The 13,229-nt window shown below is 45.8% G+C and overlaps 1 protein-coding gene across 1 annotated transcript; it reads right to left on the reverse strand.

Moving 5' to 3' along the window:
• Nucleotides 1–4,623: 4,623 nt before the first annotated feature.
• HEBP1 (heme binding protein 1) lies at nucleotides 4,624–10,058 on the reverse strand. The gene is made up of 4 exons (XM_085047884.1): nucleotides 9,875–10,058; nucleotides 9,634–9,772; nucleotides 8,038–8,218; nucleotides 4,624–6,750 (listed from the first exon to the last, which is right to left on the reverse strand). Exons 1-4 carry the CDS (start codon nucleotides 9,950–9,952, stop codon nucleotides 6,579–6,581), a joined length of 570 nt encoding a protein of 189 aa, XP_084904010.1. The 5' UTR covers nucleotides 9,953–10,058; the 3' UTR covers nucleotides 4,624–6,578.
• Between the last annotated feature and the right edge of the window lie 3,171 nt (nucleotides 10,059–13,229).

The following is a 13,229-nucleotide window of genomic DNA, read 5'->3' on the forward strand; positions in this document are numbered from 1 at the left end:
AGGGAGATCTTTGCTCCCTGGGCCCTGTAGGGAGGAGACATAGCTTGTCTCAAGGCAGGGCTGGAGAAGCTGTGAGGCATCTCTGGCTCCTCTTCTGTGTTTAACTGTGCTGCAGCCCCTGTTGCAAGGGGCTCATCAGTGTCCCCTGCCAATGTCCCCAAGGCAAAGGGGCAGTGTGTGAGGTATAGGGCACCAAGGACCCTGTGCTCAACCAACACACCCTCACACTGCTCTCCCCTGGCACGGCACAGCCAAGGCATCAATCTTCACCTTCCTACACCTCCACAGGACTGCTTCTTCCCCTGCAGCCTGGGTTTCCCACACTCAGGTATCGGCATGAAGGTGTGTCATGGTTTAACCCCAGCCAGCAGTGAAGCATCACCCAGCCTCTCACTCATTCGCCCACCCTGGTGGGAGTGGGAAGAGAATCAGAAGAATAAAAGTGAGAAAACCTGTGGGTTGAGATAGAGAGAGTTTAACAGGTAAAGCAAAAGCTGCACATGCAAACAAAGCAAAACAAGGAACCGATTCACCACTTTCCATGTGCAGGTGGGAGTTTCAGCCAACTCCAGGACATCAGGGCTCCATCACAGGTAACAGTTCCTTGGCAAGACAAACGACATCGCTCTGAACATCCCCCCTGCCTTCTTCCCCTTTTATATGCTGGGTGGCACCATATGGAGTGGAATATCAGCTGGGGTCAGCTGTTCCAGCTGTGTCCCCTCCCAGCTTCTTGTGCACCCCTACTCGTGAGTGAAGGGTACAAGAAGCAGACAATGCCTTGGCACTATGCAAGCACTTTTTACAGTTTTTGCAACAGCAAAAACGTCCCTGTATTATCAACACCGTTTTCAGCACAGATCCAAAACACAGCCCCACACCAGCTACTGTAAAGAAATTTAGCTCTATCCCAGCCAAAACACACGCAAAGTGGAAGCAAGGTACTGGAAAATGAGAAGCATGGTAATTACCCCAAAGAAACACCACTACAGTAATCATCCCCTTCAAAGTACCCTGTCTACATAATACTACAGCTCATGAAAGATACTTCAATGAGCCAGCACATGTTGATTTGGAAAGATGTTCCTTCACAAAGTTGAGTCATAAAGAAGATTGAGAAACTCTACAATCAGTGATTAAACAGCTAAAAAGATCCACTGGCGGGGAAGTGCCCAAAATTGTCATGCTGTATGCTACATTTTATTTCAATGCTTTGCTTTGGGTAAAAGGCTTCATTAGTTCGTTTGTCTGGGTACAATGCACTTCAAATTTCAGATCTCCTCTTACTCACAGCAACATTCAATTCTGTTGATCTTGTACTTCACCAGTTGTGTGGGAAGGTGTCTGAACTTTTTGTCTAATCATAGAATTCAGTTCAATTGCTTTTTTGGACTCCAATTAGGAAAGGCCTTAAATTAAACACTAGGGATATAAGAAAAAAATGAATAAGATTGGAAAACACTGGAAAAACACTCAAGGGAGAATAGTTGCCATGGCAATCCTTCTCTGTTTTCATGTGCTAAAGAAGACACATCTCCAACACACACATCTCTTAGAACCCACCTCGCTTCCAAGTCCAGGCATGGGTGGGTGCAGCTGCCCACACAGCACGGGCTGGGCTCTGCTGTCCCACCACAAAGAGCCCCAGTGCCAGGTCACACTGCCAGTGTCACACTGCACACTCAATGTCACTCAAGTCACAATGCAGGTCGGGGTGCTGCAGCACATGTCGTTTCTGAGATGTCGTTTCAGGATGTGGTTTCTGAGATTTTTCACTTCCGCTGGTACTTTTGAAAATCTGCACCTTAGATTCAGCCTCCTCAACCCAGTCTTCTCACAGGGACTGCACAGAAGAAATGTTTGAGACTTCCCTGGGACCTTGGGCTGCTGATCAGTCAGACCTCACACTCAGTCTGAGAACAGTGCAGCTGCTTCCACCCCAGTCACTCAAATTTCTCCTCATGGGGTTGGGAATGGGAGTGGCATGCACCCAACTCTCGCCCAGGTATACAGTCTGGATGTGGAATTTAGCAGATTCTCACGAACCAAGCAGCATTTACACTGACCCATCTTCTGCAGCATCTCCCACAGAGGACTAGAAAAAAAGCATCTGCCATGGCTGAAACCCATCTTGTGCAATGGATTCTGCTGAGAGCAAAGCAGAGATTATGAATGAGCTGACAAAACCAGCCTGCTGTTGGCATAGGCACCAAGCAGAGACAGAGTAGCTATGCTGGAAGTGTTTCATCCATTACTGTCAGAGAAGTCACTTTTACCACTGATCCCTCTCTAATAAATCATGTTGCCAAGCAGTTTTATAGAGGTGTTATACATCCAAAGCTACTTATGGTCCTGTTAAAAGAGATGCATTTCTCTTTTAGCTCAGTGTGGCTGAAATGCTGTCACAGAAGAAAGAGAGCTGCTGCTTAGAGCACTATTGTAAAAGAGGTATTACTGTAATTACAATAGGGAGGGACGACGTGAGCTAGGAGCCACCATCTTCCTCCTCTGACCCATCACTTTTGGGCAGCATTGCAAAACTGAAAATTTGTGACCATAAGCACAATAGCTGCTCACACACTCTTTGCCACGGGGATTGATGAAAATGGGGAAATAATGATGTTACTTCCTCATTCACCATAAATCACCCATCCCCTCAAAGTGACTGGAGTATTATAAGTCTGGCAAGATGTCTATGGACAACTTAACCAATTAGCTCTTTTATAAAGGCTGTCGTCCTCTTAATGCAGTGTTAGATATATTTAGGCATGTGTCTACAAAATAAAGTATTTCTTTCTGAAGCTAACAAAGCTCTCATTCTAGCAGACTTAAAACTTCAGTCTGCAAATGTTCACCCTGTGGCTGCATTCACATTAGTGAGTTATGCAGTGACTACAGAAACCAAACAATAGATCAAAGTAGCTGGTCTGCATACACACTACATATGCATATGTTTATACACCCATGCATGCCCATTTATATATAAATATAAATTGTTTGCCACCATTAATGCCAGCAGGAAAATTCCTTACTAACCAGTGGAGTAGCTTAGGAAGGTTGTCTATCCAGCACAGCTAAATCTACGTGGCACGTGTGTAATTGCCATCAAGATTATGCTTTTAAATTTGGCTCTGTTTAAATGTAGCCCTTCCCACAGCCAGTCCTATCACCGTCATACCACTGTTTTGCATAGCACGGGGAGGGACCTGCCCAGCTCCTAATATGCAGCAAGGGCACTCCTGTCTCTGGAAGGCAGAGATAATTCCCAAGGCTACTCCCCTGCTGAGCCTGTCCAGCCCAGCGGGCAGCACAGGCAGCTGTGGAGCTGTTCCAGTGCACTGACAAGTGAGGCAATGGCAAAAGGGCAACAGGCAGCAAAAACCCACCACATCCCAACCACCCAGCAAGGCAACCTCCAGCAGTGCTGAGGGGCCTCAGCAAGAAGAAACATCCACTTTTCAGTTTCCCCTGCACTCTTTTTAAATCAGCACACAACAGGCAACATCGTGATGCCCTGTCGAACAACTGAAAAGCACCAACATCTCTCCATTTCAGCATTCACTTGAGACAGAAAAGGACACTGCACAGGCACAGAAGAGAAGCAAGGAGGTCTCTAGGCAATCTGCTGCACTATTATCTCTCAGAAAACTAATACTGCAGGGGATGGAGAAAAATACTTTGTTTTAACATCAGTTCAGGAGTCAACTGTGTGTAACACAGTGTGTGTGGCCATGCTGGCCTTGGGTCAAAATCCAGAACACACCTCTGACTTCTGGCCCTAGCACAGAGAGGTGGCTGGAAATCCTCCAATGTCTACAGCAACTCTGGCTGTCCAAACAAACATTCACTTGCAGTGACGGAGGCACATCAAAAAGCTGACTGACTCAGCTACCTAAGGAGCAGAGAGACAGCCTGCAGGAAACCCTCAGACAAAGAGCATTTCTACCCTTCCATAACCAAGGAAGGATGAAAGGATGCAATGGATAGTAACTCTACCTTATTTCTAGAAAACAACTGGACAAATGCATGGGATAAAGTCTACCTGGGTCCACCAAGCACAATAACAAAAATCCCTGAGGCACATTGTACTAGAGATAGGGAAATATTTAGAGGAGGTCTGAGCCCACAGTTGCACTGTTCCTGTAATCCTGTCTCAGATGTCCACTACTGTCCACCACAGGGACAGGGCACCGAGCTAGATGGACCTCAATGGGACAAAGTGTCTAACATTTCTGGATCATAGATCATTTTTAAAATCTGTCATGAGTACTTGCCTGAACACTCACATGTTCACTGCCTGTGAACCCCAGCCACAGCAACACACAATTTCCCTCAGGTGAGCAGGTCCCTCATTTTTACATTAATACAAACACATCACTCAAAGCTTCTCAATGGCTGGGACAAATTAGGGAGATTAGTCCATCAGCTTCTGTCTCACAGAGTCAGATAATGCAGGGCCACACCAGGATACCTAAAATAGCAATTTATTGGAAAAAGCATTATGACTATATATAAGTGCTGTGACATGATTAGTACCCCAAACAGAAAGACAAACTGGCAACCTACGGTCTAGAGAATCAACAACTCCCACTGAGCTCACAAAGTCAGTGATCAGCACAGAAGTTGTAAATCACAATATTATTTTTCATTTATTTCAACACTGTAGAAAACGCAGACAAAACACAGGCATCTTTGTGTGTACAGAAAAGGCAATTCGGTTTGCATAAGGCTTTGACATCATTTAACACTGTTTATGAAATTCTATCCAGCCTGCTTCATGCAAAAGGCCAGTAGCAGGGCTGCACAGGCAGAGCCTACAGATGTTTACTCCCACTGTTGGGTCTGAAGCTCTCACTCTCTGTTCAGTGTATGCATTTTATAGAAGAACCCCACCATGCTGCTGAGATACCAGGTTTATTATTGGCAACCCTAACATCTGAGATTTCACAGGATAAATTTTGAGAAATTTCAAGGTTTTGATCATTGAAGGACATTCACTACCAGTCGCCAGACTACATCCACAGTCCACATGCAAGTTCCAAAAGGAACCTAGGAAGGCATAAACTGGACAACACTGTGCTCCTCCATTCCTCACCCACACAGGTTAAAATAATCTGGGACATGAATGGTCCCTTTGGATTCAAGTACAAGCTTTTGCTCTTTAAAAATTCCTTTGAATACCTAATTCTTTGTTTGTCTTGATTTCTCTTTTGGCTCTTCCTCACCTGCACTGCAATCATTAACCACAGTCAATAGCTTTTCCCTTGTTGTGTTTGTTTGGTTTTTCACTTAACTAAATAATATCTGCTATTTTTACCCATCTTGAACTACCTGCTCTTGCACACAGGTGACTGAAACTCTCATGAAGTCCACAGCAAAGCTCTTATATGCAAGAGAGAAAATGAAAGCATGTAAAAAACTCAGGTTTTCTCCTTTTACTGCTGAGATTTTTTTCTCAGAAAGCAGGTGCTTATGAAACAGCTTGACCAGCCAGAAGCCAAGATGCCATCTGAAAATGTCTCTTCCAGCTCCAGGGGAAAACAGCTTTTGGAAAGCACCTGAACTATGGGGCCCTTTACCACCAGAGGACCACACCTCTTTTAGTGCAGGTAACAAATTATACAGGCACCCACAGGAGCATAGTGTGTGAGTGTGTTCCCACTGTGGGCATTCTGCTATCACCCTGGCAGAGCCAACAGCTAAAATGCTGGTTTGATGCCTGACATTTCAACATTGCCACTCTTCCTGAAACAAGACCCACACTTGCTATTGTATTTGAATTTTCCAAAAGGCTACTCATTATTTGACCCAAGTCCCTGCTTTCCAGAATAGCCATGTTTTCCTTGTTGTCCTCTAAAGAAAACAGCTGGTCTGGGTAGCCCTTCAAAAATTGACACCCTGTAAAAAGTTGCTAGCTGAGATCAAGACAGACAGCACACCCCAAAACATCTCTCCTCAAACAGAATAAAGCTGCAAACAGAATCTGGATCTTTCTTTAAATAACATTTCTCAGACAGATGATAGAAGCATTGGTCTCCTGCACACTCTGAATTAATGGAAGGGATGTTTATTTTCACTGTGCTGTGTTGGCAGCAATGCCCGTGTCCCTTTAGACAGTTTGTGGAATGGCAAAGATAAAAGGAGCATTTTACAGCTGCAGCAAACTGAAGGAGATAAAAAAGTCTCTGTATGCACTTTTGTCCTGTTTCCCTGCCCATCTCAGGTGAGACTAATAGCCTGCCTACACTTGGACGTGACTCCTGTCAGGCACCAGTCAAATGCTTTTGGCTTTCTCAGCACTGAACTCTGGAAGCACAAAGGAGATAAAAGCCAGCCATGGAGAGATCAAGAGAGTCCGTGTGGCTGAGGACCTGGTCTGGAATGAAGGAGCAGGACTATCAGGAGGGTCAGCAAGTGTTCTTCTAAAATGGCTGGGCCCTAAAAGACTAAGGCATAGGCATGCAGAAAGGCAATGATAGTTTTTTGCCTCTGTTGAATAATTAGTTTATTTTAAAGAGGACAGGGACACAGTGTGGGGAAGTTATCAGTGCAAGGCAGCAGCACAGGGAGCCAGATGTTCACTCTTTCACAAACCAGACCTCATTGCGACGTCCATAAGGCTTCATAGGGGGATCATAGCCATTGCACAAGTAGAAATCCTTGCGGTATGCAGCTTCACTCCCCAGAGCAGCCTTCAGCTTGGCAGCATGGTTCACGTAATCTGCCTCTTTGGCATAGCCACCAAACTGCCTGCAAATAAACCAGAAGGTGTTGAGCAGTCCTGGCAAAGCACAGAAAGGAAGAGAAAGAGAATATATAGCCACAGTATATTTAGACAAGCATTTTGATCCAGGTCCTGCCAATATGTACTCATGCATGCACTGTTCATTGTGAACCAGCACACTTCATCTGTGACAGATGAAGTCTAAGGGGTGACACAGCCAAGGTGCAGCCATCCATTGGCAGACCCCAAAGAGATCCCCCCAAAGAGATCCATGTGTGTCAGCTAGCAGAATGGCCCTGCCCTGTGAATCAACACCATATCAGAAAAACAACTGTCTAAAACACAGGGTTATCTCCAAGTCAGCTCAGCCCACAGTCCTCACCAATGCTGTCAACAACCATGTCCACTGTGGTGTGAACAGCCATCTGTGGGAATCCAGATCATGAAGGAAAGCCAAACTCTAGCTAGCCCAAGAAAGAGGGGAGGCAGGAACAGACAATTGACAATTACAGCACAGATGCTATTTAAAAGGGGTGGGCTGAAATGGGTCTGGTTTATGTCGACCTCCCACCAACAGGAACTGTTTCCACATTAGCCTGCACCTCACCACCCTCCCTCAGGGCCAATGTTTGAGACAAAGCAGGCTGATATTGCAGACGTGGCCCACGCCCAGAGCAAAGGCCAAGCAGCAGTCGGAAGCAAGGGAGCAGCCAGCTCAGAATCAGCCAAAATAGTTCAAGCAAGGAAGCAGGGGAACCTCCAAGGGGTTAAAGACAAGGTGAACAGGTTATTGCTACTGTGATGCTAGTTTGAGTCCAGGCTGTCAGTCAACAGCAGAAGACATTCAAAGGTGATTTGAAGCAATGCAATGGCTGCGTGTTTCCATGGTGGAGTCTGGTGTGAGTCCATCTAGATGAGGCTTCAGCTGACACTAGTTTGACGTGAACCACACCAAAGGATATTCTCTAATGATTGTTCATCATGTGGCTGTGAACTCATAGATGAACAATCTGAAACCCAGAAAGCAGGAGAAACAATAGTTTCACACAATAGAATTGGCTCAGTATCTTTCAGGGCTAACCTACACACTTGTTTACCCAGTGGGAAAAAATCCATATTCCAAATCAGTGCAGCATGACCAAGGGTAAGAAATGACAAAAACCACCTGTCTTCAGTCTAGACATACCCCTCCATCTCCTTCTACCACATGCACCCCTCATCCAGCAAGTCACCTGGTAAAACAAACACTGCTCTTCAGAGCACCCTAAAGACCTCAACACTTGGGACTGGAGATCCCAGGATGCATTCCTTACGTGGAATAAATGGTCATCCCCTGTCTTTCTTCAATCTTAATGCTTTCATCGGTAGGACGAGGAGGGTTGTCTTGAAACTGGCTCGGGATCCGCAGAGAGACCTTCACTTTCTGCTGAAAGGAGCCATCTTCAGCAGGATAAGCAGTGATGGAGACAGGAGCAGTCATGCCCATTCCAGCCCCTGCAACAGACACACAGACATTACTCTAGATTCTCAAGAACTCGCAAAATTAACAGGGAATTCACAAAGGCTAATTTTAGTTTTGGGAAACTCCTCATACTGAATTAGTTGTCAGGAGTGGGGTCCTCTGGGGCACACAGAACAGCCATCATCAGGCTTCTTTTGGGCCAAGCTCTCCCTCCACACAAGGACCCTGGGAGATAAGTGTCCCAAGTGACCTCTGGAATGCTTTTTATTAATGGTACAGCTTTTGTGGTTCTCTGAGACACTCTGTTCTTCTGACAAATCACCTGTAATTCAGCAGGGTCTGTAGCTCCAGGGCAGGCCAGCGGCACATATAAATCTACATCAGCATGTAAATTAATATTATCTGCACTTAGTCATGAGCCCACAGCCAATACTGGGTGACAGGAGCTTTCTCTTAAACCCCTCCAAATGCTTCCAGACATCCTACAAGCTCCAGTGCCCCAAAATTCAGTGCTTTTATGGCTTTCAGCAGGACTGTCCCTGCTGTCCACACTCCAGAAACAGCATGCTTTTTCCCCAAGAAGTGCCACATGGTACCGAAGACTATTTTTCTTCACTCTTCTTGCAGCAGTAGGGAACCTCTAAATTTCAGGAGCAAGCAGCCACAGAAACAGTTGAGATCAAGCCATCTTTCTCATTTATTTTCCTCTGATGTCATACCTGTGTTTTTGTCACATGTTATAGAAGGCAACCTTTCTACTGCAGCAACAGCAATCATAACCTTTCCAAAACATGTTGCTGCAACATTTCCCACTGCATCAACTTTCTATTCCCATAGAGACTACACCAGTCCCTCTACTAGATGCTGGAGAAAGGTGTGCAAAAACATGTGTATGCACTACTCTCTAGACTTGTCCTCCTATGGAGTTAAATTTCATCTGAATGGTTAAAATACACACACTTTAGTAAAGAATTAGAAGTCACCTGGAAGCACTGCCATAAAACACTACAAAATACCATTAAAAAGGAAGCTCATTGTTCATTACCCTTTCATGAATAAAAATAGATAGATAAAATATCAAGGCCATAGCAGTTATTTCACTGCCCTCAAGGGCACATCATAGAACCAAAGTGTCCCAGATACGCTGGATTTCATAAGCTACTGCTCACCCAGGGAGCTGTGATAGATATATGTCTGTCTGTCCTCATCTTATTCCAGCTGCAAGGTAACCGACTCCTGTTTAAACAAATAATTTTTGAGATTTCACCCTGAAACAGAGATGAGTTTTAAGTGGACTCAAAGCACAAGCTGGCTGGGCACGACTCAACCTGTGGTGAGTTTACTCTTCCCAGTGAGAGGCTGTTTCCAGTTGTAGGAGCTACAAGCCAGGCAGGCCTGCAGTGCCATCACCTCCGTCCTGCCTGCAGGGGCAGGCAGAATCTCTCACCCTTGTCGTTGCTTCCTCCGACGTACTTAAGGAGCTTGACTGCCCCTTCCTTCGAGGCTTCGTCGAACGGCTTCCCCACCAGCTCCACCGCCGCAAAGCGCCCGCCCTCGCACTCCCTCTCCTCGTAGCTGACCTGCTCCTGGGGAAGGAGATGGGGATGGAGACGCAGCCAGGAGGAATGCGCTGCCCGGGGGTGATCCCCGCTTTCCCTCGCAGCGCCTTATCCCGGCCCGGCACAGACCTTCTCGCCCTTGCTCAGCAGGCGGTAGGGCCATGCCTCCACCGTGCTCAGCAGCGAGTTCTTCACCATGCCCAGCATGATGCCGCGCGGCTCGGCTCTGCCCCGCTCGGCTCGACTCTGCCCTTCCCGGCTCGGCTGTGCCCTTTTGGGCTCGGCTCGGCCCCTCCCGGCTCGGCTCGGCCCCGCTCGGCGGAGGTGGGAGGGCCGGAGCCGCCCCGCAGCGCGGCCATCGCCCCCAGGGCGTCCCCGGGGCCGTGCGGGGACAGCGGGAGCGGCGGCAGCGCGGAGCGCCGGGGTGACAGCCCCGGGGGGTGAGGGAACGGAGGGCGCCGAGAAGTGTGAGGAGTCATGGGGTGCGGGAACACATCGTATTCATCTCTGGGAGACAGGAAATACGGGAGGAAATACGAAGAGAATGAAATACAGGGGAAGGGAAGTACTGGCAAAGCGTGTCGTGCATAGTGTGGAAGGGCACCGTGCTCCTAGAACTGCAAAATCATAACCTCTTTTTTTTTTAATAAACAGAACTAAGGGGGAACATAGTTGTTTTTTAGGGAAGTGGTCTGTGTGGCTGGATGTTGTAAGCTTTAGGTGAGGGGTAGATTTTAGAACCCCCGAATGATATTTGATCTCCCTCGACTGACAACCGTACTGGTCACCTCTGTTTAAATCTGATCTGTCCAGATCCCTTCCCGGAAATACAGGTAAATGAACGCAACAGAGAGCTCAGCTGGTTTATGTAGCTGGATACGTTTCTATGCACAGAAGACTTAGACACTTTGTGACCACAAGTGTTTTTTGTTGTGTAACGTGTGTCAAACCACAAGTGCCAGCTAGAGAAAGTGCCTTACCCAGGATCTTTTAAGAAGAGGTTAGCAGAGGCAGAAATCCAATACCAGTCGCTGTCAATCAGTCCCATGTGTCAGCCCAGCTTCCCCAGGCAGATGAGACAAAAGCACCTCAAGATGGTTGCTCAGCCAGGCTCCTGCCTCCTCAAATAGAAGGTGAGCAGTGCAGAAGTAGGCTGATGCATAACCTTCCTACACTCTTAAAGAGCAAAAAGAAAATTATAAAAGAAATAGGACACTAAAACTTTTCCATCTAGAGAGAGGGTCGTGCAAAGGCAAAGAAGCTAAAAAAGCTGGCTGTTATCATCTGATCAAACGGGCTGTGTTCACGTCAGGGAGCTGGGCTGGAGCCTGGCATGGGCTTTCACAGAGTGAATGACAGGAGCTGCTATCAGTGGTGACAAGGCCACAGCCTGGTAATTTATTAACCATTTCTATTACTTGGTTTATTCACCATTATGCAAGAAATTGCAGAATTGTAATATACATTGCATGCTGCAGCTCATTTGTTCTCTTTTAAAGCAAATGGTGAATTTCTCCATTGGGCTGAGGAGGTTTTGCCAAGAATACAAACCTGCACATTTCAGCATAGGAATACATGAACTGGGTTAGACCAGGGGTCCATCTTGCCCTCTTCTCTATCTCTGGCAGAAGCTGGTGGTGAACATTTAGGTATAAAGTAAAAGTTTGCAGCGATCTGGTCAGGCCTCCCACCATTGGCCATCTGTGATTTGAGTGACTTAGGCAAGTATCATCCTTCAGTTTCAGTTGATTTATACTACTTCAGGTTACCTGATAAAATGCTCATGTCTAAAATACGACCACTAAAGCTAACATTTATGTTATATTCTTCCTCCAGACAGGCCAAAATAACCAGCAGTCCCTACAGCCCCAAGCAAAGCATCCCTTGGAGGAATCAGCAGTCTGTGCAAGCCTGCAGCTGTTGCTACAGCACAGCCTAGAAATTCTGAATGCAGAATAACAAGAAGTTAGGGGCCTTGCTTTCCTGTTATTCCTTGTAATTTATGTAAATATATTCTAGGATCAAAATACTCTACATTTCCTGAGAAATTATGATGACAACTTCAACAAAGGCACAACTGTATCCTTTTATCAGCCTTTTCACAGTCTTGATTTTTCCCTTCTCTAGCTAAGCAGTGTTTCAAATTCCCATGCAAAAGCCAAGGAGAGCCAAGTTGGAGTTTTGTTATTTTCTGAAAACCTGAACTCAGAGACTTTACATCCAGGAAATATTTATTGGATTGTCTCATACACTGCTCGTACCCCCTCCACTCAACTAACTCCCAAGCTGCAGCCAAAATTCCTACCATGTTAATTCTTCTGGTCCATTCTGAAAGATTTCATATGAATCTAGGTTTTCCCCTTTCCTTTTGGAGGTTATTGTAGTGTCATTGAGTTTCTTTCCATAAACTCAGGCTTTGGGAATCCTTAAATAGCTAGTCTGCATCCTCACTGTGACTGGAGAGTGTTTTCAAAACAACTGTCATGCCAGACACCCCCACAGTCATTTAGATATAATCCATTCTTTATTTGTGTTCTCATAAATTGCTTCATCCAGACCTTAAAGAAAGCCTTTTCCTCTCTGGCTCTCCTTCTTATGTTTCAACACATTTCATGTACACAGTTGACTGCAGTGCTGAATGGAAATCTCTGTACTGGATTTATCTTTAGAGACCTGAAGGGCAAGCCCACTCTATCCTCTGTTCAGTGCATAATTTGATTTATGCACTCTTTTTTATCACCAGCTGTATTGTCAGGAAGACAGTGGCAAAGACAAGCTGAAGGCAGGGTATTCTGGGTAATCCCTGAGGGACCAAAGTCTTTGGAGTGTGCGGTTGTTAATTTTCTACAGATCTTAATTGTGCTAAAGGATGTTGGGAAATGTCTGGAGGTCAGTGCTTGCATGTAGAGAAAATACTCTGTGAATTAGACACCAATTGAATTATTGTCTGTGATTTTGGGTACTGAAGAGTCTCCTAAGCTATTTTGGAAAATCCTTCTAGACACCTGTCTTTGCCATTAGGTATCTAAATAGTTTGGAGGGGGAAAAGATCCTCTGGTTTCCATGGGTCTTGGCAGAAATCAGTTCAGTGCATTTCAGAGTACTGGAAATTCTGAACATATCTACTGAATAACACCATTCGGAGTGCACAGTTCCAGGTAGCTAGAAAAACACTCTTTGTAGAAGGTGGATGTTCAAATTTGGTCCCTAGAAACAGATGTATCTTCAGTGTTGAAGCAAAATGTACAGACCAAGGTCATCCAACCCTGCCCACCCTCTGAACATAGACCATGGACAATAGGTTTGGGCTATATTTTGAAACATAACTTCCTCTCCCTGCCCAGCTGGAAGTGCCAAACACCAATCCATCTTTCTTCATTCATCAGTTGTTCAGCACTTTTGAAGTTCAAATTCCCCAGCTGTTTCAGATGGAGTGCTTTAAAAATAGGGCAGAGAGAGAATTTCACCTGATCTTTGTAGAAAG

This window comes from Lichenostomus cassidix, chromosome 1Aa, assembly GCF_008360975.1.
Source record: "Lichenostomus cassidix isolate B80296 chromosome 1Aa, HeHo_3.0, whole genome shotgun sequence".
Taxonomy (NCBI): domain Eukaryota; kingdom Metazoa; phylum Chordata; class Aves; order Passeriformes; family Meliphagidae; genus Lichenostomus; species Lichenostomus cassidix.

Coding starts and splice junctions, on each gene's coding strand:
- HEBP1 (XM_085047884.1), bottom strand. CDS start 9,952: ATGCTGGGCATGGTGAAGAACTCGCTGCTGAGCACGGTGGAGGCATGG. Junction 9,773..9,874: donor TGCTGAGCAAGGGCGAGAAG/GTCTGTGCCGGG, acceptor CTCCTTCCCCAG/GAGCAGGTCAGCTACGAGGA. Junction 6,751..8,037: donor GGGATGACCATTTATTCCAC/GTAAGGAATGCA, acceptor GTTTATTTGCAG/GCAGTTTGGTGGCTATGCCA.